Source organism: Miscanthus floridulus, chromosome 2 (genome assembly GCF_019320115.1).
Source record: "Miscanthus floridulus cultivar M001 chromosome 2, ASM1932011v1, whole genome shotgun sequence".
NCBI classification, from domain to species: Eukaryota; Viridiplantae; Streptophyta; class Magnoliopsida; order Poales; family Poaceae; genus Miscanthus; species Miscanthus floridulus.
This window is the reverse complement of record NC_089581.1, coordinates 3,614,954-3,638,598: the sequence shown is the minus strand read 5'-3', so window position 1 is coordinate 3,638,598 and position 23,645 is coordinate 3,614,954. Positions and strand designations below refer to the sequence as shown.

The window sequence follows — 23,645 nt, the reverse complement described above, 5'->3', positions numbered from 1 at the left end:
CATCAAACTAATCTTTACAGAAATTATCTACTACTAGTAGGCAGTAGCTAGCATTCATACGAATACAAACGGGTCAGCCTAAACTACAGAGGTCGCCCCTCCGACTGCAGCTCTAGCAGGAAGCTACGCTTGGCCTAGGGCCGCCCCTTCGTCACCGGCAGCTCCAGCAAGGAACCGACGCCTGCCCTGTTGCGGTGGCTCCAGTAGGCTGCTGCTCCTGTCCCACCGCCGCTCCTCCAGCGGGCACCAGGCAAGGGCAGCGCGACAGGTGCAGGCGAGTGAGCTGGTGTGCCGACGGCCGAGGCCGCCCCACCTCCACCGCGCAAGGCGGAGTGCGAGCAAGCCGGACCATCGCTGGGCGAGGCCACCCTGCGTCCTCTGCGTGAGGGGCAGTGCAGCAGCTGGTCTCGGGCGCCGGCAGGAGAGGCCGCCCCGCGCCCTCCGCGCGATGGGGCGCACGACCGCCGCCTGTGCTGCCGCCGCCGCCGTACCCCGCCTTGGAAACGCCCCTGACGCAGCCGCCGCTGTCGGACCCCGCCTCGGATGCGCCCCTGATGCAGCCGTCGCCCGTGAGAAAGCCCGCGCCTACGTTTTCCTTCTAGTCGGATGGGGGGAGAGGCTGATAAGGGGCAGTTTGGTCTTTTTCCTTTTGTGTTTATAAATTATATATTTTTTAAACCATTTATTCTATCCTTATCTAACGGACATCCAAAGCAGGGGCAAACGGAGGATTCGTTTCAAAATAACGAGGGCAAAATCACAAAGTTTAAAAACACAAGGATAAAATCACAGTTGAACTGCTGGAGAAGGACAAGAACATAATTTTCCCAATTTAAAAACAACCTCAAAGAAACAACAATAAAAGAAACAAGCTGCCAACTAGGGGATATTTTTTTAAAAAACAACCCTAAGCAACAACAATATGACAAAATAAGCGGGGACAATTTTTTAAAACAACGAAACAAGCTTCCAGTTGGGTGGATAAAATTTAAAAAACAACCCAAAGCAACCACAATACAACAAAACAAGTTGCTAACTGGGGGACAAATTTTAAAAACATCCCCAAAGCAACAACAATGTTGCTAATTGGGGATAATTTTAAAAACAACCCCAAAGCAACAACAATGCGAACAAACTGGCAACTAGGGGATAAATTTTAAAAACAACCCTAAAGCAGCAATAATATGACAAAATAAACTGCCTAGAGGACTAAATACAAAAACATATAATATTAACGAAAAACTTAAAAAACAATAAATGCAAATAATCTTCGGACGTCAACACATACTTGAATCTTTTTGAATTTAACCATATTTATGATCAGTTGTCAGCAACAACGATCTACTCGTTCCGATGGAACAAAAGTCCACGGCAAACATTAAGCCATTAATTAAGCTCTTGCTAGTCTATCCTGTAGCAGGCATAGTGAATACCGAATAGTTTGGACTTGTCACGTCACAAACTCTCTCTTGCTCCAACATCCGGCACGAAATCTCACAAACCACAAGCTCGTGTACCTGCCCGCATTGAGATGACTCGCTTCTGCAGTTTAGCGCTGACACATTAACTGAGCTCCGGTCCCCACTTGCCAGCGAAACACAAAACAAAACAACGAACCAGATGGGCCTCACGATCCAACGCACAACGACAGACAGCCAATGATCATCGGACGACTGAAAAATCGTGTGTCCCAATCCAACAAAACTACCGGTTGACATTTAGATTTCAACTTAAATAAAATCAAAGGTACCGCTTACCCTATATTCAACTTATTCGACTTATTTTTTTAGCCGAAACAATATTTTTCTCTCATAATAATTCAACTAAAACAGTATTTTTCAGCTAGTTTCGGTCCAGATTCAACCAGCCAAACGCGACCGAAGTGGCGGACCGAAGTGGCGTTCCAGACGTTTAAGTCGCGCTGCGGTTTTCCAAGATAGAGCAGCCAGCCAGCGCGCCCCTCAGATGCCGTTCCCGTCGCCGTCCACTTCCACTCCCACTCCCACTCCCACGTCCCTCTCCCCCGCACGCGGCGCGGACCACCCCTGCCCTCCCTACACGGGCGCACGAGAAACACAGGCGCTAGCTCACCGCTGTACACCCCGATCCATGACTTATTGCAGCCGGCCCGGAAGCCATAACTATAAGCCGAGCACAGCATGAGTTCGCCGGCTGCTGTGCTGCGCTGACCTGCGAGATCACCATCCTGTTCCAGCTCCACCATGGCGGCGGCGGCTGTTACTGCCGTGCGCGTGCTGGTGCCCGTCCTGCTGCTCGCTCTGGCTCGAGGCGTCGGGTCAGCTCCGGCCACACCCGTCGAGTTCACGTTCACCGGCTTCGCGCGCGAGAACGTGACGACCAGCGGCGCGGCCGTCACCTCGGCCGGCCTCCTGCAGCTCACCAACGCGACCAACTGGGTGTTCGGTCACGGCTTCTACCCGGCGCCGCTGCGCTTCAAGGACGCCGCCACGGGCGCGCCGCTCTCCTTCTCCACCACCTTCGTCGCCGCCATCCTGCCGCGGTACCCGGACGCGCACGGCCACGGGCTCGCCTTCGCGCTCGCGCCGTCCGCGGCCGGCCCGGCGCGGGCCGTCGCGGGGAAGTACCTCGGCCTGTTCAACACGTCGGACAACGTGGGCAACGGGACGACGAGCCAGGTCGTCGCCGTCGAGATCGACACGGCGCTGGACGCGGAGTTCGACGACATCAACGACAACCACGTCGGCGTCGACGTCCACGGCCTCAAGTCCGTCGCGTCCAAGTCCGCCGGGTCCGTCGACGTCGCCCTGGCCAGCGGGAAGCTCCTGCAGGTGTGGATCGAGTACGACGGCGCGACCACGCGCCTCGAGGTGACCGTGTCGGCGGCGGCAGTCGGCGTGCCCAGGCCGCGAGGCCCGCTCGTGTCCTGCGAAGTCAACCTCTCGTCGGCGGTGGCGGACCAGACGTACGTCGGGTTCTCGGCCGCGAACGGCGCCGCCTCGAGCTCGCACTACGTCCTTGGCTGGAGCTTCCGCCTCGGCGGCGGCCGCGCGCCGGACCTCGACCTGTCCAAGCTGCCGCGGCTCCCTCCGCCGTCTGGGCACAAGAAAGCGACGGAGCTGCCGCTGATCCTATCACTCATCCTCCTCGCCATCGTGGTGCTCCTCGCGGCGTCAGCGGCCGTCACGGGACTCGTCGTCTGGCGCCGCCGGCGGTTCGCCGAGGAGCTGGAGGACTGGGAGGTCGAGTACGGCCCTCACCGGATCAGCTACAAGGACCTGCACGCCGCGACCAGGGGTTTCCGCGACGTCATCGGCGGCGGCGGCTTCGGCGTCGTGTACCGCGGCGTGCTCCCGCTGCGGCCGGGCGGCGTCGAGGTCGCCGTCAAGAAGGTGTCCCACGGCTCCCGGCAGGGGCTGCGCGAGTTCGTTTCCGAGATCGCGAGCATGAGCCGGCTGCGCCACCGCAACCTGGTGCAGCTCCTCGGCTACTGCCGGCGGCGGGGCGAGCTGATACTAGTCTATGACTACATGGTCAACGGCAGCCTCGACAGGCGCCTGTTCGACGCCGCCGGCAAGCCGGTGCTGAGCTGGGAGCAGCGCAGCAAGATCGCCCGGGATGTCGCCGCCGGGCTGCTGTACCTGCACGAGCAGTGGGAGCAGGTGGTGGTGCACCGCGACATCAAGTCCGCCAACGTGCTCCTCGACGCTGACATGAACGGCAAGTTGAGCGACTTCGGCCTCGCGCGGCTGTACGACCACGGCAGCAACCCGCAGACGACGCACGTCATCGGGACGCTGGGGTACCTCGCGCCGGAGATGAGCAAGACGGGCAAGGCCACCACGAGCACCGACGTGTTCGCGTTCGGTGTCTTCCTCCTCGAGGTGGCGTGCGGCCGGCGGCCCATGGAGCGCAGCGACGATCTCGACTCGCCGGGGCTCGTCGACCTCGTCCTCGAGTGCTGGAAGGCCGGGAGGATCGTGGAAGCGAGGGACCCAAAGATCGGCACGTGCGACGAGGCCGACGTCGAGCTGGTGCTCAAGCTCGGCCTGCTCTGCTCGCACCCTGACCCCCGGTGCCGGCCGAGCATGAGGCAGGCGGTGCAGATCCTCGAAGGCGCTGCGCCGGTGCCGGAGACGCCGCCCAAAGATTTAGCCAGCAACAACAGGTTGTTCTACGGATACAGCGAGTCTTTCGATGAGTTCGCCACCATGTTCCCAGCGACGTCGGAGGTCACCAGCGTCACCACGCAGCCGTCTTCCTCACACTCCACCGGCGAGGAGCAGCAGGTCTCCTCCGGCTCCGGCTGAGTAGTGGCACCATTTGTCTTCACCAAATCACCAAAGTTTAGTCATGTGTTTACCATAGTTGGATCAGAAATGCTATACAAAGCATATGTGTTTTAGCATAAAAAAACATATAGATTCTCTCTCTCCCTCTCTCTCTCTTCAACTGTGGGCAGCCGTGGTCCGTCAGTTGTGTCGCCTCTGCTGCGGTCACGTTGTGGTCCGTCAGTCTGCTGCGCCATGTCTGCTGAGTCTGTTGCGGTTGTGGCCCCTCGCTCCGATCAGACCTTGACGCGATTTGTCCTCTTGTCTTTTCATAGAAATTTTTTTTTTTCTTATGATATGTGAATATGGGATCATGTGATTTATGATTGTCTGGAGGTAGAAGGAGGATGGAGGTTGTTGGATCTTAATTCTATGGTGTAAAAAAATTCAGGTGTTGAAATTGCATAAAACACATAGTTGTTGGATAGACAGACTCTTGGATAGGGAAGCAAATAGTCATCATAGGTTTAGGTGTTGTGTGATATTTTCTTGAAAGTAAATATAGATATGGTCATCCATTTGTAGGGATGACCAAAAAATAAAGTTTGATGTATAAAGCTTTAACTGCTGAGGGTGAGACTAGACCAATCAGCTTGAACTATTCCTTGCTTGTTTGATCATGACGAGAACAAAAAGGTGAACACCAAGTCTTAACTGACTGTAGGTGAAATTCTTCAGGTAAGCAGTCAGATATAAACATCAAAAGAAACAATAATATGGTATCATAATTTCTGTCAAGAATCGGAATCCAAGCTGTCGCCTTCGCTCAGAAGGAGCTGAAAGACATCAACCTTCTTTTTTTTTAAGAGTTCAAGGGGTGACCCCCGGCCTTTATATTGCAAAGACCAAAACCGTTAAGCTCCTTACAACATTCAAAGTTCAAAGTTCAAGAAAACTCCAGCGACACCTCCGACGGCCTCAACAGGCAAACACCGCTCAGGAAACCAAAAAACTACTAACAACATTACATCTCGCCAGCTTCCGCAAAACTAGCCACGCTAAACCTTCTTTATCATGGGAAAAAGATCGTGGCACACTGGCACGAGAACCTCAAACTTTATTATGATAAAAATGTGTGATGTGGACCAATGATGGACTTGGGAAAGATCGTGGAAGATATCTGAACTCTAAAGTATCTGAAGAGCTAGGTGACACAATAAGACGGCCCTATTTCTAAAAATACAGCACGCAATCCCAGATTTTAGCCATGCAACATTAGCTTACAGGTTAGCTGACTAGTTAATCTATAGCCTCAGCCACAAGCAGGATCATTGTCATCTTCCTGGAAGCCCTGTGCAGCACCTTGGATCATTTCGTCATCAACTCCTGAAAGGAAGTTTAGAACGTCGAATATTCAGCTTTTGTCATTACCCCACAGATAAAGCCTACAAAAGGAAATGCATATGGATGTACCTTCAATGAAGAATTCAAATTCATCTTCAGTTGGTTCCCTTGATGTGATTCGGTTGACTGATTGATTAATCTCCATCCAGTTTGTCTGCTCAGCTGGGCCAGAGAGCATTGCACATCTATCCACAACCCAGTCATCAACTACGTCTATGTAGTCCACTGAGAGAGGATCAAATGCTTTCACCTTGCGTTGTTGTCTATCAAAAACATCACTCAATTGGTTAATCCATTCATGCTTTGTTATCAAGCAAAACATATCCCATTTTAGCAACTAATGGCAAAAACTCTCCGCAACAAGATGATTTCATTACCTTTGCTGCAGCCGTAGGTTGTATTGTACAAAGGTGAGATCATGCATTCGCTGACGCTCAAAACTGTTCATTCTTTCGTCATGAACTTGTTCAAAAGGAATGTTCGTCCGCTCACATCCTCTAGCGCTGCAGGTTTGACTGAGAATACGGACCGCTAGACGTGTTAAATTTGGGCAAGCTCCTCCATATGTATACCACCATTCAGCTGCAAGGTAATAACAATAGTAAAGAATAAAGTTCAGTACTTCACCTTATGGTTACCTCGAACAAAGGATGCAATAGGTTAACAAGGTTCCAATTTTTGAAAGAAGGCTAACAAGGTTTGTCAGAAAAGTTACATCTTGTTTGGTCTGATCTAAAACTACAAATGTGTAACTCATGTTTGTAAAAAACAAAAACATAATACTAGTCAGTAAACTAGTTCACGAGAACTTTAAAACACTAACCAGGAGGTAAAGTTCGTCTAGATCTGACAGCCATCTGCCTACGAAAATCCCCTGCTGTTTCACTCCGGTACATGTGGAGTTCTCGCTGTATTTTATCTTGGATTTTCACATCAGATACCAGCCTTTCTATGCAGTCTAGCATTCCTGAGAAGATTCCGTTTGATATGTCACCTCGAATTCCATAAAAAAAATAGAGGGTTCAGGATGAAGCCAGCTGAATGAAGTGGCTGTGGTGTCTGGTTGTCCCATCTCCAGTCGATAATATTCCAGTAAACCATGTAGTCGTTCTTACTCACCAGCTCTTTCTTGATTGCCGCTTTGGCCTTGTACAATCCAGCATATACGTACCCCATAGAAGGCCTCTTGTTGCTACTGACTAGCTTAAGAAGGTGCACAAGTGGCTCGGTGATGTGAATGACGGCAGCACAAGAGTTCCAAAACTGCAAACTATTAACAAGATTGCTTGCTTCAATCCCTCCTTTCTTTGGCAGCAAGTCTATCCATTCATCTGAGTTGACCATAGCTTGCAAAGCCTCCCTCAAACTGTACATGTTCTTCAATGTCACAAAGTTCATAGCCGCACGAGTCTCTGCAGGAACTAGCAGATCCTTCCCTTGCAGATACTTCTTCATCAGATTCAACGCATATGCACTGTTGTAGACAAATCTCGTGATGGCCTTTGCATTGCTTATTATCTCACTGATTGCCTCCACCTTGCTGAAATCTTCGAGCATGCCATCAACACACTGGAAAATGCATGGAAACCAGAACAATGTGGGAAATGTTTCGCCTAGCTTTTTTCCCGCAGCTGCATGGATCTCAGAATTGTTTGTGATCACTTGGACGACTTTTTTCTCGCCAACCTCCTCAACAATACTTTTCAGTAACTCGTACAGTGCATCTGAAGATGTGACAATGCTGGTTGCATCCACAGACTTGAGGAACATAGTACCTTCCGGGCAATACGCGGAGAAGTTTATCAAGGTTCTGCCTTTTTCAGTGATCCACTCATCAGCCAACACCGAGCAGCCCGTCCTGGTCCATGAACCCCTGAAGAACTCCAAGCGAGACATCACATCGTCGAGTGACCTCTTAAGAACGTGGCCGCGAAAGTCATGGTAAGAGAGCACCTCAGGCCTCCCTCCTGCCGCCGCAATGGCCTCAAGCATCGGCTGGAAGTAGACTGAGTTCACTGCTTCCAATGGCACACCAGCGTCATACAAGAACCTCCCAACTGCCACGGAAACCTGCTCCTTCTCCGAGGGGGCAGCATGTTCGAAATGCTGTGCCGGTGCCACTGCGTCCACTGCCATCACAACCTGATGAAGAGGATTCGTCTGAGGAGTAGGCGGAACATGCTGCAGCCCGTGAACAAGATTGGTCTGAGGAGTAGGCGGAACATGCTGCGGCCGAGTCTGGGGTATAAGTGGCGGAGCAGGGGCGTAGGTCACCTGCTTCCTCTTCTTCTTACCACTCAAAAAGAAAAAAAAATCCTAACCATAAGTGCACAAACCACAACACACTGTTTCTTCCTGTGTTGGGACTTAGGATTAAGCGATCATATAGAATTTAGGATTAGATTTTAGAAGATATTAGTTTCAGATTTTATGGGATTTGATGGTTTTAGCATAATTTCAAATTGTAAAATTATGGAACTAGGTTTTTGCCTGCAATTTAATGCTTTAGAGTTTATTTTTCTACTAGAATATGTGAAACTTGAGCCACATCTTCTCGCAGAAAAAAAAACTCATGCCACAGCACATAAATGTAAAAAAAAAATTGACGAGTGGAGAGGCAGGCTTTGCATGGACGGATGGACCACTAGGCGCCCAACTTTTGATGTAGGTTAGTACTATTATTATTATCTAGTCTACGGTATAAAAATTAAAAAAAAATGTTTGAGAATATAACGTTCTTACCTTTTCATTATATCACTGGTTAAATGTTACTAATAGGAGCGAGCTAGGGTATAGAAATGTTAATATTAGTAGTTTTTCATGTATTAGAGTATATGAATTCACTTTTTTATATATGTTCGAAAATTTATAGTAGACATACATGATAAAACCAATAGTAATAAGGAACATCTAGGATTTTAATTTGCTACAATTACTATGCGAATTCACGTGCCGTGCACAATTCTAGTCATATTTAGGTCCTTCGTAATTTGAATCCAAACTAGAGGTATTTCCAATATAAGCTGTCAGAACTTAGAAGGGGTTATGGCGTCCATAGCTAGGCATCAAACTCTTAGGGCGTGATGGTAATATGCATGAGATTTCTCAACCAAGCTCATGTGAGACATGCTCACGGGAGTCAGGCTAGCAAGAATAGAAGTGCAAAAAGTAAGCTTGTTTGGTTACATGTATTTAAATAACTCAAGCTTGAACCCTTGCACATAACTAAACAACCATAAAACAAAAAGATGTCGCATGCATGCCCTACAGTGAACAACAAGGCACAATAGTTCGGTGCCATCCTGACTCATGACTCGTGAGAAACACCCTCAATCTATGTTTCTCTATAGCCTGGCTGAAGGCACTTTGATGTTCGTGTGCTGAGAAGATCGGAGCAGTGAACCAAATAAGTTGTTGCATGACGTGGACTAGGCCTAAACCTATTCAGGCTTTCGATCATGCCCTTAGTCTCTAAGTCATGTTGGGGTCATCACGTAATAAACTCTCTTAATTATTTTCATAATGAAAAGCATGCATTGCATATTATTAGGAAAAAGTTCTCTTCTTCTAAATGAAGTTACAACTTCTTCTAGTTCAAATGCTGATAACTTTGGTGAATCAAAGTAATAATGAAATGAAGTAATCTCAAGTTAATACCTGTCTAAGGTTCATAAGCTAGGACCTTTCCTATTGTTTATCCACGTGTCATATAACCCGGTACCAACAGGAAGCTAGTATTCCACAATCATGGGATGTAGAGTTGGGATAGAAATACTACACTTAACTGCGAGTACCAAATCAATGTTCTGAGGGCTATTTGGAATGGGCTAACTAGCTTTGTTATGAAGTTTTTTTTAGGAGGAAGCTTTGTTATCAACTTATCACGTCACAAGCAATTTTGATGCCCAGCCCAAGCCCGCGAGGCAGGGTTGCATAACCGACGATTTTGATGGCCCAGCAAACCTTCTCCCAGCCCAGCTCGACAGCTCGCCTCCCTCTCTCGGTCTCTCGCCGTCACTCGTATCGCCAAACAGAGCGGCGGCGCCCTCCTTGGCTCCGGCGACGCTCCCCTACCACAAACCCTAGCGGCGCGTCCGAATCAAGGCGAAGGGCAACGCGGGCGACCAGCAACCACGCTGGCCGCAAGGCAGGCGGGGGCACGACGGCAGCCGTGTGTGCGCGACACATCGGGGCCAGGCGGCGGCGGTGCCAAGGCCGCCGCAGCCTCTCCGTTGCTCCGCCTCTGGTCCCTGGCCACCTCACTCGGTAGGAGATAAGCAGCAGGCACGGCCATCCATCTTTCATTCCTTGCTACTCGCTCTCAGACGACGGCCGGCCTCAGCGCCTCCCCTCCCCCCTCGGCCGCCGCCATGCTGCGCCTACGAAATTGCCTCCTCCCTCTGCGCCGCGCCGCATCCCCGCTACCCTTCCCCATCCACCCCCATGAGTGTCACCTCCTCTCCACCTCCCCCTCCCCCTCCCCTGTGCCCTTCTCCCTCGAGGACTACCTCGTCGCGTCCTGCGGCCTCGCCCCAGCCCAAGCCCGCGAGGTGTCCAAGAAGGCGTTCCACGAATTATCCAGAGTATACAAGAGACCATTAGAGGAGCTCTACTACTATCGCCTCATCTCTGCCTCCAACCCCAATGCCATCCTCGACTTGCTCTCAGGCGCCGGCCTCTCCCGCGCGGACATCGCCACCGCCGTCTCCGCGGACCCGCTGCTCCTCCGTGCTTCCGTGAAGAACATCACCCCTGCCTTGTTGCTCTCCGCGACCGGGTCGGTCTGTCTACTCCCCAGATAGCTGGCTTCCTCTTGGTCGACTCACTCGCTCTCCGCAAGGGCGACGTCGTTCCAAAGCTCGAGTTCTTCATCTCCTTCCATGGCTCATTTGAGCAAGTCCTGGTGGCCGCAAAGAAGTGCAAGGGCCTCCTCATGGCGAGCCTTGAGAGGGTAATCAAGCCTAACATAGCTTTGTTTCGCCAGTGGGGTGTTGGAGAAATTGCTAGGCTGTGTTTAAAAAAATCGTGGGTGCTTACCTTCAACCGGGAACGTGTGAAGGAGGTTTTGCTACTTGCAGAAGAACTTGGGGTGCCTACGATTTCGCGGATGTTTAGGCATGCATTGACCCCCATTGCCGATATTTCCAAAGAGAAGGTTGCTGCCAAGCTTGAGTTCTTCAAGAGGACTCTTTGTTGTTCTGAGTCTGAGGTTTTGATTGCAGTGTCCAAGATACCAAAAATATTAGGATTATCTGACGAGAATATTGGACGCAAGATTGAGTTCCTAATCAATGAAGTTGCGATGGAGCCACAATATATTGTTGAAAGGCCTGTACTGCTCTCCTACAGCCTGGAGAAGCGGCTTGTGCCCCGGCATTACGTGTTGAAGGTCCTGCAGGAAAAGGGATTGCTGAATAGCAATATGAGCTTTTATACATTATCAGTAACTGGAGAGGAGACTTTCAAATCGAAGTTCATCGACTGTCACAAGGACCCTGTTCCTGGCCTTGCACATGCTTTTGCTGCAGATCGTGCTGGTATTGTGCCCTCTAGAGTGTAATTTAAGCAATGTTTTCAAGTCGTCCAATTAATCGCGATTAATTGCGATTACTCGTCCTAATCGGTCCCTGGTGTTCGATTAGGAGGTCCGACTCGATTAGCTCGACCAGAAAGCTGGTCGTCCGATTAGTCGATGAGAAATCACGATTAGTCATCCGACTAGGACAGGGACGATCAGTTTGGTTACTCTGTTTTTGGGCATGTTTAACTGGGCGGACATGTGGGCTACTGGGCTTGCAATTTGGCCTGTTAGGGTTAGAATGTTTAGCAAAAAAGATTGTTAGCCTTTGTTGCGCTGCATCTAGATGCGAGCGTAGTTAGAGTGAATTTTCTGCTGTAAATGCTAATGTACTACTGCTGAGTAATTAAGTATGGTAGTAATATTGATATGTGATTCTGCATTATATTTTATGTAGGTCCATACAAAAAACAGGAACCGATTAGAGCACCAAAGGTTAAATAAGTTGGTATATGTCAGTTACAAGCGCAAGATGGAAAACAGATTTAAAAAAATTAGAGAGCTGGGTTCCAAAGGAAAGAGATGCAATCCACTCTTGTTTTATGAATTTCATTGAGAAAATGAATGGGTCAATGAAAATTGTGAACCAGAACCAGTTCAGGAAGATGGTGGCGATGCTATGACTTGGGCTGTTGTGGATGAGGCTATTGGTGTAACTCAGAGTCTAGAGGGACATAACTTGCCTAGGGCTACTGCTACTCGTGCTACTGTTGCTGCCCCTGTGAGGCGTACTTATGCTAGGAACAGGAAACGTCCAAGGAACACAGTGACTCAAGATATTGATGAAGTTGATGATAAAGACCAAGATCAGCATGTAGATTCAGCAATAGCAATGGAGGAGGATGAAGAATCTGCACCAACTGAAGCTGGAGATGGACCAACTGGAGATGGAGATGGAGGCTTCAATTTTAATGTTGATTTGCTTAATTAGATGGCTAGTTGCCTACTTTTGTTGGGCTATTAAATGTCAATGTTTATGACTCTGTGTTGAACACTTTAGCTTATGTGTACTGAACTTGTTTGGTTATGTAATATGCTGGCTGAGAACCGAGCGGGGGCTCGGTTGGTCAGCTGAGCAGGGGCTCAGGCTGCCCGCCCGCGGTTCAAGCGCTGGCTCCCGCGTGGCGCCTCACCTTCCTTCTTAAGAGTATCCGGGAGACTCCCCCGTGTTTTCAAAAAAAAATAAAAAAAAATGTAATATGCTGGCTGTGTTGTTGTTGTTGTTGTTGTTGTTGTATGCTGGCTGTGTGGCTGCTATGGTCTGCTATGTGCTAACTGCTAAATGCTAGTTATTTGCTACTGCAGCAGTGCTGCTATTGAGCTATGTCAAGATCAAGACTACATTAGTGTTGCTAATTATGGTCTTTGGTATTTTAGGCTTCTAGCAGCAAGTCAGCAAAGAAATGGAGTTTGGGACAGGAATATGGACCTCTGGACATGGCAGAAAAGAGAAGAAAACAACTCCCACAAGTAAGTCACCAGCTAAACAGTAATGTAGTCTTGATGCTTGCTTTATTGTGTATACTATATAGTATATATAGGTATATATATATATATTAGGTATATATGTCCTGATATATAGGACGACCAGGGGTCGACTAGGCTTGACTAATCAGCCTGGTCGACGACTAATCGCGATTAGTCTCCTGGTCGGTCCCATGGCGATTAGGTTCGACTGGACGACTTGAAAACATTGAATTTAAGCATCTCATTCTGTGGTTTAGGTGGATGCTGGAACAGCAACTCATGCTCATTAGCGGCTGTCCATCGTGCAGGCTTTCTCCGTTCTGATATCTGCAATATAACCACTAGTGATCACTGATCAGTCATAGTCCAAGGTTATTTATGGTTATTTAGGAAGGAGCTGTGTTTGACTTATTTCTTGATCTTTAATGCACATTTTGTTGGTTTCATCTTCTGCCTAGCACATGGCTGAAGATTATCCTTAACTTTGTTTTCTACTGTGAAAAGTATTTGTACGGGAATGAGATACTAACAGCTGAAAAGAAATTCCAAGTTCTATGGGTGGCGGCTTCATAGTGGAGAGTAGTTATTATCATATAGTTTTGTTTTCCACAGAATATATATAGGAAGAATATAACCCTTTTATACTGCCATCTTCATTTGTCTGCCTGTGATTGAAGCATTTGATCTCATATATAGAGAATGTGCCTCTTTTGTCCAAGGTTAAGTTATGGCATCTTGACTTGTTACTACCATTTTCTTCACTTTTGTGATTTTAAGTAGGTGTTTCTCTCGAAATATTTCTATTTTTATGCCTGTGCATGATAGTAGCAGGAGTTTATTACTAAGCCAGATCCTGATCCAATCTAACCATCGATGCCCTCTGTTTTGAGCTGCTGCTGAAATTCCAGATCTCTGGGGATATTGTGTGATCGATTGCCAAATTAGACCTGCTGGCCTGGATGCTGTGGTTGTTTTGGAAGTGTTGCCCATCCGACCAATCTGAACCATGTCATGTGCACTGCTAATTAGTTGCCTCCGTTTATGTATGTTGGTTGTGAACTTCAGTGTCATGTCAACTTGAAAACTTGCATGAGTTACAACTGGCAATGCGAGAGCTGCAAAATGCATTGTGGTCCATCATGATTTGTGAACGGGTGAGTGGCAACTCAACCAAACAAGACTCGTCACATCTATTAAAACAGCTTATCGCCATTTGTCATGGCTGAGAATATTTAAATCTTGCAAAACCCTACCATTCATCTCTTGTCTCATTGTTGTAATGGTCTAGGCTGTTTATTGATCCGCCAAACGATTTTTGTAGGATGCAAATATAGCAGTGGAGGCACTTAGCAGTTATATAGTTTGTTTGCAAAAGGAATTCGTAGCTTATGGTCATATGAGAGATTCGTTATTGAGGGTGTTCATGTGTTGTGATGTTGTCACTTGCCTGTTAGTTAACCAAAGCTTCCAATGTTATTTTTGTCGTGTAATCATGTATCCTCCTTAGAATTTGACTTGATGGACATATATATTTGTCACCCTTAAGTTCTAGGGGCTGTTGGCTCCGGAATAATGATTTACTTGATCTGTTCAGGTATATTGGTTGTGCTACAAGAGCATGTTGAATCCATTGACATGGCAAATGGTATGATTCATAGTTGTAATTAAGACTTCCTTGTAAATGCTTATTCTAATGGCTATTGTGAACCTAATGCATATGCAATTATTCAAACAGATCTACATTGTACTTGGTTACTTGAAAAATTCAAATGCTTGCATCCGAGCAAAGGTGGCATAAGTTGCGAGTATAATTGTGCACTATTATCCAAAGAGTCAGCAACCTGCCATGGAATTTAATGGACTGGAGCCACTGCGGACAAACTTCATATAAGATCCAAGTACCAATGCACAGCTTTAGGAGCCATGTCCTGTATGTATCACTCAGTATCATGCAGAGTATAATCCTTTGGAGGAACTTTACAGTTAATTTTCACACGGTAGCTTCTGTTGCTCATGCTAACAAAAACTTTATACAATTGTTTGCAGCTCTTTTTCGTCATAATCAGCCTGGAGTTTCTACATTCCGCGTGGGAAATGGCTACGCTGGATCGAAGGATGCTCTTGGTTCCTATGATGCCGGACTTAAGTGTAATTTCGTATGATAACAGTATTCTCAGAATTCTGTAAGACATGTTTACAGACATGTTTACAATTGGGTTATTTATCTTAAACTAGGTGTCATAGACAGTAGATTTGGGGTAAATGGAGTGATCTGGACGGGGCTCTGGGTACCGAAATTATGCCTAGAATCCTAATGGACCCTGTGAACAAGTGGCTGCATACCAACAGAGCTATACTATCACATTGGGATAGTTCATGTGATATTGAAATTTCTGTGCTAATGGTAGTGTTGGTTTGAAGGTCATTTTATTTAGCTGTAGTACTCTATTTTGCTGAACTTCAACCTAATTGTATTGCCTGAAACTTTTTCTGCTGGCAGAATTACTCAGCTGCAATGTGAATGACATAACTTTGTTGTATCGTTTTAGGAAAGCTCTGAATCTCATACCTGCTGCACAGCAACATGGCAGACAGGAGTGTTGCTACAGATCTTGATCTTCCAAAGCTGATTATTGACCTCGTTTTCAGTGTGCAAGAAGCTGCGCGAAGCGGTCTCCATGAGTTGGTACAGCACAAGACATCTGGTAACGCTCTACGTGTCCAAGACAAGCTGAAAGAGGTCCTCTAGAACCAAAGGGATCAGCGCGATGGACACTGACAATCTCCATGCTGCTCGTGAGGAGCTGCATGTGGTTGACTCGCTCTGGAAGAAGTGCTAGAACGAGCTGTCGCCCCTCAGGGAGAAGGGCATCGCCGTGCTTCCTGCCTTGCTGGAGAGGACACGGCCAAACAGCTGCCACCAGATGTCACAGGGAAGATGTTTGAGTTGCGGCTTTGTGCATGAGCAGAAAGATGGTTCTGATTCTTATAGCGGGAAGAAGGATTCTGATTGTTATAGTGGGAAGAGGATCCACCATTGTTGCCTGGTGTCGGGCTGTTGTCAAACCCCAATTCCAATTCTTTAGCTTAGTGATGGCCTGATGGGTGTGGAAGGCTGAAAGAGGCCTGATGGAAGTTTGGCCTTTTGTCCCGTGCAAATTCTACGTCATCATATACCCACCTGTACTCGTGTTCTGAATTCTGATGATATGTTTGTATTTTAGTTGAGTTTGCTTTGTGGGAGGATGATAGATATCTGTCTCTATGATTCTCGTATTTGGCTCAACTTGAGAATTCTCTTGCACGAGTGTCTGATGCTTTATAACTGATTGATTATCTGATCCGGCTATTAGTTTCACAGTGTGCGTCAGCTACGGTACAAAAGACATGAACAAGAGCTACTTATCAGCAATTTATTACTACTAGTATACTGGCACCGGCAGAAGGCTGCCTCACTTGGAGATTAGAGATCAGAAACATTGACGAAAGCAATTAATATATAATAAAGCTCGTTAGCTCTGAGTAACCCTACTTAGATTTTGATTACGCAGTGGCCCAGTTCGTCCCACCCAAGTCATCAGCACGTTTGATGGCCCAGTAAGCCGACAATACGGCCTTCTCCCAGCCCAGTTGGGCAGCTCCGCCTCTGTCCCTTGTCGCCCGCATCGCCGCTCGCCGGGCAGCCTGACGCCGTGACGCGCATAGGCATAGCCCGACGGCCCCTCCGCAGCTGGCGGCCGATCCTGCGCCGCCGCCATGCTGCGCCTTCGAAATAGCCTCTTCCCTCTGCTCCGCGCCGCCTCCCCACTACCCTCCCCCATCCACCGCCGCGCGTGCCGCCTCCTGTCCAACTCCACCTCCACCGCCATCACCCCCGCGCCCTTCTCCCTCGAGGACTACCTCGTCGCGTCCTGCGGCCTCGCCCCAGCCCAAGCCCGCGAGGTGTCCAAGAAGGCGTTCCACGAGTTATCCAGAGCAGGCAGGAGACCATCGGATGAGCTCTCCTCCTCCCGCATCAACTCCGCCTCCAACCCCGATGCTATCCTCGCCCTGCTCTCCGGCGCCGGCCTCTCCCGCGACGACATCGCAGCCGTCGTCTCCGCGGACCCGCTGATCCTCCGCGCCTCCGTGAAGAACATCGCCCCCCGCCTCCTTGCTCTCCAAGACCGGCTCGGTCTGTCCACTCCCCAGATCGCTCGCTTCGTCCTGGTCGGCTCACGAGCTCTCCGCGACTGCGACGTCATTCCCAGGCTCGAGTTCTTCATCTCCTTCTATGGCTCGTTTGAGCAGGTGCTGGTGGCCGTAAAGAGGTGCATGACCCTCCTCACTGCGAGCCCTGAGAGGTTAATCAAGCCTAACATCGCTTTGTTACGTCAGTGGGGTGTTCAAAATATTGTTCAGCTTTGCACAGACAACGCGTGGGTGCTTACCTTCAAGCCCGAGCGCGTGAAGGAGTTCTTGCTGCGGGCAGAAGAACTTGGGGTGCCTCCTACCTCGCGGATGTTCAGGCATGCAGTGGCCACCATCTCCCGTAATTCCAAGGACAGGGTTGCCGCCAAGCTTGAGTTCTATAAGAGGATTCTTGGTGTTTCTGAATCTGAGGTTTCCACTGCAGTGTCCAAGATGCCAAATATACTAGGATTCTCTGACGAAATTCTTCTTCGCAAGATTAAGTTCCTGGTCAATGAGGCTGCAATGGAGCCACGATACATTGTTGAAAGGCCTGTCATGTTCGCATTGAGCCTGGAGAAGCGGCTAGTGCCCAGGCATTATATCATGAAGGTCCTGCAGGAAAAGGGACTGTTGGATAGCAGTATGAGCTTTTACTCAGCAGTTGCTCTTGGAGAGGATACTTTTAAATCGAAGTTCATCGACCGTCACAAGGACTCAGTTCCTGGCCTTGCAGATACTTATGCTGCAGCTCGTGCTGGCATTGTACCGTCTAGAATCTAATTTTAGCATCTCATTTTGTGTTTTGGGTGAATGGTGGAACTGCAGTTCATGCTCATTAGTGGCGGTTTCTGATTTTTCTGCAATAGAAGCACTAGTGATCCGTGACTGCTCATAGTCCACGTTTAAGTCAAGACTATTTATTAAGGAGCCGTGTTTGGCTTATTCTGGATCCTTAATGCACATTTTGTTGGTTTCATCTTCTGCCTAGCACATGACTGAAGAATACCCTTAACTTTACTTTTTCTTCCATGAATAAGTCTTTATTATTGTAGAATTTAATGATATTTGGAATTTGCCCATGTTAGCTTATAACCATTTTTTTATCAGCGTGTTCTATCGCAACTGATGTTTTGCATGGCTCTCACAAGCCCTTTTTTTTGTTTCTACTGATGCTTAAATTGTAGTACTTCGTTGAAGCTGAACTAGTAGTTTCAGGTAGTGGCCTAAAATGCTACCGAGAAACAAGCTATATAAAACAATTTTAAAAGCTGGTGTTGTTAAGGGCCAACGATGTATTCTTGATTCTGCCCATGTGTCAATGTGTGAAACATGGTTGCCTGTTTGGCTTGTAAGCTGGGAATGAGATACCAATAGCTCCTTTTGTTTCGAGCTGCATCTTAAACTCCGGATGTCTGGAGAACTCTTTTGTTGATGGCTGTGTGATTGATTGCCAAATTAAACCTGCTTTCCTGGCTGCTGTGGTTGCTTTGGAGGTGTTGCCTCAGGTTATGTATGTTGGACATGGTGTCTGTGGCTCTGAAGAATCTGAACCGTGGGCATGGTATGCCATTGCCATCTGTATTGCATTGGTGTTGCCTCAGGTTATGTACGCCGGACATGGTGTCTGTCGCTCTGAAGAATCTGAACCATGGGCGTGCTATTGCATTGCCATCTGTAGCGCTGGCTAGTTTAGTTTGTTTTGTTGCCTGATCGATCAGTGCGACTGACGGAATCCTGCGTAATTGAAGATTACCATCTGATAAGCGCAGTTTCATACTGATGGAAGTCTGCATAGTTGAAGATTACTATCTGATAAGTGCAATTGCATGATCGATCGATCGATCGAGTGTGACTGACGGAAGCCTGCATAATTGAAGTTTACTATCTGATTAGTGCAATTGCATACTGATGGAAGTCTCCATAATTGAGGAATACTATATCTGATAAGTGCAATTGCGTTTGAATCAGTCAATGTAAGGTTTACGCTGCATGCGAGGGGTGATGGAAGGCACAGGGCAGCAAGGAGGGCAATCGGTCCCAGGATGGATGGTTTCTCTATCTGCTCCTAGATACGTTTGGAGGTACTCTTTCGCCCTAACTTTTGTTTTGCTGTGAAAAGAGTGGAGGTATATATACGCTTGGATATTGGAAATCCCAATGGATATTGGATTCGGATAGAGCGGCATCTACGGAGAGAGAGAGAGAGAGCAGTGATAAAATCATCTGTGGACTGTGGATGGCAAGTAGAAAATGGGAGGAAAAATACTCAAATATCTGGCCGTTGACTCTTAGGGCAAGTTAATAAAAAGCGAAAAGGAACAAAGGGGACGATTTTCTTTCTTTCTTTCTTTTGTAAGAAAATGTATAAAAAGGATTCATGGAAGTTTTTGAAGGGTTAAAAGGCTGAAACTTTTGTGAGTTCCAGACTCCTTGTTCGTGCGAGATGTGGATAGGTTAAAAATTGGGACAAATCAAAAAGTATGCATGCAGGAATCCTTAGGTTGAGCGAGCCTAGCCCTTTTTCGGAATAGAATGCGAAGAAAATGGACTAAAATCCCATCTAAATCTCAGAATCTCAGAATTTGGTGTCGTAAAAAACTCGACGAGATGTGGATAGTTTTTTTTTTGAAGAATTGGATAGGTTAAAATTAGGACAGATCAAAAAATATGCATGCAGGAATCCATCTAAATATCAGAATTTGGTACCGTAAAAAACTCGACCTGCGTGAATGACAGCCCTTGGATGTTGCATCAAGAAGAAAACCTTCTGCCTGAAATTCCTAGAACCCTAGCCCCACTTTTTTTAACCCAGACCACCTAACCAACTCAGCTAGTGCCCCTTTCGCAGAATTTAGTGCCGTAATAGAGAGAGATTGCAGATTGGTGTTTGGGACAACTCCTCTAAATCCGGATTAAAAAATAGATCCACTCTATGAATTGGTTGCCACACATCCCTACCTTCATGAAATCTAGATCCAAAAAAAAACATGAATGTAGGGACTAGATCCATGACTTTCACAAAGCTTCTCAAGGGTGCTCTGAAAACGTTTGTTTCGTATCTACTCACGTAGTTGAAGAAAATTACCCATCACTGCCACTTATTTAAATTCATTTTTTGTGTCCGCCTCCTCCCCTTCTTCGCTGCGGTACCCGACCGTCTCCATGGCCTCCTTCGTGTCCCCGGCGCGTAGCTCCACTTCATTTACCATGGGCGCAACCCCTTGCTAGACGTTGGTGACATCTCCCTCCTCCGCATGTGCTCTGGACAACATCTAGTTGAGCGCGTCGTCATAGGAAGCAGGAGCGGGTCAACGTCGTGGCCGCGCTCAGCTCTGCCTTGGCCGCACTCATAGCCACGCTTCGCCCCCGCCCCGCCATGGCCGCACCCCATGGCTATGTTCTTGCATTTTCTTTGATTTGGCAATTGAATTTGTTCCTTTCTATTTTTCATTATGTATCTAAAATTATTTTTATATTGCACATCAATCCAAGGACACAGGTGTCCATTCCCACCAACACCTTCATTTCCTATATTTGGAGTTGAGCTGCAACGGCTCTACAGTTACAAGCCGAATCCACGGTGGAGCTGCTCCGAGTTGTTACTCCGGATCTATATTTTCAGGGCTGGAGCTCTTCCAAATTGGACTATACCATCCTTGCACGTGAAGAGAGAGCGACATTGGGGAGTCAGGAGGGAGGTGTAGCGGAGGCCGTGCTCCAACCAGAGGTTGCAAGAATGTTTATTCTTATTTAATTTGCTTGTGTTCAACCAATATGGGGTATAGATAGTTAGGGTGTGTTTAGTTCGCGAAATGAAAATTTTTGATGTCATATCGGATGTTTCAGGGATGTCGGAAGGGGTTTTTGGATACTAATAAAAAAACTAATTACATAGCTCGCCTGGAAACTGCGAGACGAATTTATTAAGCCTAATTAACCCATCATTAGCGCATGTTAGTTACTGTAGCACGTATGGCTAATCATGGACTAATTAGTCTTAAAACATTCGTCTCGTGATTTCTAACCAAATTGTGCAATTAGTTTTTTTCGTCTATATTTAATACTCCATGCATGTGTCATAAGATTCGATGTGATAGTTTGGGGTGAGAATTTTTGGAAACTAAACCGGGCACTAAAAGGCACTATGTCTTATTCTGGTCGTGTCATGTCGGCACATCATGCCGACCTCTCAGCCAGGCATGGTCTCTTAGTCGTGTCGTGCTGGCACTGTGGGCATGGTGGCCAAGTGTGTCTATGCTAGGTCAGAAGGAGCTCAAACAGCTCTCCTCAGTAAGAACTTTTCAAAAATACAAATCACAGATTCACGACACATCATATATCAAGAAGAGAACTCATTAGTGTTTAAAAACAGATTGACAAATAAAAGGGGATCCAAGTCCGTCAAGGAACACAGATCAAGAAGTATTTATATTTGTTGAACTAAAGTGTATATTGTGGTGGATCGATACAATGGTTGCCGCTGTCACTGTGTGAGGCCAGTGGAGTGCTCCCACGCCTCCACCATCGCACGAGAGGGAAACGGGAAAGGAGAGGGAGACGAATCATGGAAAGGAGGCTAGGGTTTCATGCGCAACCACATTTATATATGCTACTCTTTGCGCATCCAATGGCCGTGGTTGACCTGCGTCCATCTAACGGCAGTGAAGGATCAAGCCATGAGCCACCACAGTGCATGGCCCATAATTGCGGGCGCCATGCTTCGGGCCATGCCGTCACTAGCACTATAGCCATCGGGGCAAGTCATGTTAGTGATATGCTTTTTAGGATCAGGTCTAGGATTGTCAAACCATGGCTATAGCATCAAAGCTAGCTTTTATTGTACATAACCTTATGTAGTTGGTATCCTACAATAGGAGCGGAGCCACCCCATTTTCATGCTGTCACATGACAACAATGATGTCTTGTATTTTTCCTTGTAAAATAGTGTTCATAGGTGAAGATTTATCATGATTTAGTGGAGGTGACATCAATGAGTTCTGAACTTGGATCCTCCCCTGCCCTACAACTAGAAAGAATAGTTAGGAAACATTAGTTAGTGCTTAGACTTTATTAATTGATATCCAGTTTTTTTTTTAGAAAACTTAGGATAAAAATCATTATAATTGGAAAGTTGATCAAAATAGTTATAGAAAAACTTTCTGAGAGTCTGTGTGTGGAGATGTTATGTGGTATTCGGTTTCTATGTAGTAGTAGCAGATAGTATTTAACCAAATATATTTATATCTTATGTAATGTTACGGTATAAAAGTAGTGTTAAGCCCCGTTTGACAGGGCTTCTCCACCGGCTTCAGAAGTCGTTTGGAGCCGTTTTCTACTAAACAGGGTAAAGTAAAATAGCTTCACTTGTGAAGCCCCTAAAAACATGCTCTCACAGTGATTTGGGGTGGGATGGAGCCAAAAAAAAAGTGGCTTCTCCTGGCTCCTCCTCCAGGCCCCGAAAAACATGCTCTCACAGAAAAGCTATTTTGCCAAACAATTTACCAAAACCGCTTCAGCTCCACCGGTGGAACTGTTCGTGGAGCTGAAGCAAAAAAAAATAGCTTCACTAGTGAAGTGAAGCCCTGCCAAACGGGGCCTTAATAGTAGTTATATTCAATTTCATTATAAACGGTTGGAATTTATTAATTGATATTCATGAGTTGGCACAAACCTAGGTCTTAAGGTTTTGGAATTAAAATATTAATTGTTAGGCATGTATTTGATTAGAGAATAGTAGTAATCATATTTTGTTTGTTAGGCATGTCAGAGAGATGTATAAAATACTCCATCCATCTCTAAATAAATCAATTTATATGTTTGTTTTATGTCATATATTTTTAAGTTTGATCCGATTTATAGAAAAAAACTACTAAAACTTATGATGCCAAATTAGTATCATTTGATGCACCATAAAATATATTTTCATAATATACTTATTTGGTTTCATAGATATTTATATTTTTTCTATAAATTCGGGCAAACATAAAGATGTTTGGCTTGAAACAACTCTAGGACAGAGTGAGTAAGCCATTACTTTTGAGGTGTTTTGTGCCACAGGTTTTGTGTGTTGAAAAAATTAGCTGGCACGGGTTAATACAGCATCGTATCAGGGATGGCAGGTGAATTAGTGGATTATTTCAGAATTTATCACGGGGACGGTGAAATTAGAACATGTGTGCCACCGGGGTACACTTGGCCGGCTTTCGGTATTTGGACACCAAACTGAATGAGGCGGCGTCACGCGGGCAAGTATTATCAGGATTATCAGCGTTGTTGCATGAGATCTTTGGAGTGAACCCGTCGCAGCTACCAAAGTAGCAACGGTTCGGCCAGCTTATTGCAACCATCACAAGCCGCGTGCAGCGAAAATAAAAGATGTACACGTCCGGAGATCCGTAATTCCCGGTCCCCTCCTTTGGCGATTCTGAGAGCGAACTCTCGCCCAGCCCCGTTCTAGACCGTCTCCTCGACGATCTGGACTGCTCCACCGGTGATCCCTTCGATTGCTGGTGTCCACGCCCCGCCAACGATCGCTGGTCGTTGCCGGCCTCCGCAAATCGTTGGTTAGCCGTCCTGGCGCCGCCAACCACATAGTTCCGTAGTAAGCGCCGCTTAGGGCTTCGCTGGGCTGTGCGATCGCGCCGGCACTTGTTGGCGTACTGATCGCTACTGTTTTTTCCTCTCTGATCCTGTTGCCTTGATGGCGTCGGACGGGGGTGGAAGTAAGGGGACCGGGAAGGCTCCTTTCGGCGGGGATGGAAACCCTAGTCCGA

The 23,645-nt window shown here is 47.2% G+C and overlaps 2 protein-coding genes and 3 pseudogenes across 2 annotated transcripts; 4 read left to right on the top strand and 1 right to left on the bottom strand.

Annotated features, from left to right (window-relative positions):
• Positions 1-1,996: 1,996 nt before the first annotated feature.
• Positions 1,997-4,562, top strand: LOC136537677 (L-type lectin-domain containing receptor kinase SIT2-like). The gene has a single exon (XM_066529635.1). The coding sequence runs from the start codon at positions 2,223-2,225 to the stop codon at positions 4,287-4,289; it is 2,067 nt and encodes a 688-aa protein (XP_066385732.1). The 5' UTR covers positions 1,997-2,222; the 3' UTR covers positions 4,290-4,562.
• Positions 4,563-5,562: 1,000 nt separating this feature from the next.
• On the bottom strand, positions 5,563-8,404 carry LOC136535981 (uncharacterized; annotated as a pseudogene).
• Positions 8,405-10,024: 1,620 nt separating this feature from the next.
• Positions 10,025-11,214, top strand: LOC136537676 (transcription termination factor MTEF1, chloroplastic-like; annotated as a pseudogene).
• Positions 11,215-11,851: 637 nt separating this feature from the next.
• Positions 11,852-15,785, top strand: LOC136535980 (uncharacterized; annotated as a pseudogene).
• A 597-nt stretch (positions 15,786-16,382) lies between these two features.
• LOC136537675 (transcription termination factor MTEF1, chloroplastic-like) lies at positions 16,383-17,903 on the top strand. The gene has a single exon (XM_066529634.1). The coding sequence runs from the start codon at positions 16,456-16,458 to the stop codon at positions 17,650-17,652; it is 1,197 nt and encodes a 398-aa protein (XP_066385731.1). The 5' UTR covers positions 16,383-16,455; the 3' UTR covers positions 17,653-17,903.
• The last annotated feature ends 5,742 nt before the right edge of the window (positions 17,904-23,645 follow it).

What these genes read in the sequence shown, in the direction of transcription:
- LOC136537677 (XM_066529635.1), top strand. Translation starts at nt 2,223, where the DNA reads ATGGCGGCGGCGGCTGTTACTGCCGTGCGCGTGCTGGTGCCCGTCCTG.
- LOC136537675 (XM_066529634.1), top strand. Translation starts at nt 16,456, where the DNA reads ATGCTGCGCCTTCGAAATAGCCTCTTCCCTCTGCTCCGCGCCGCCTCC.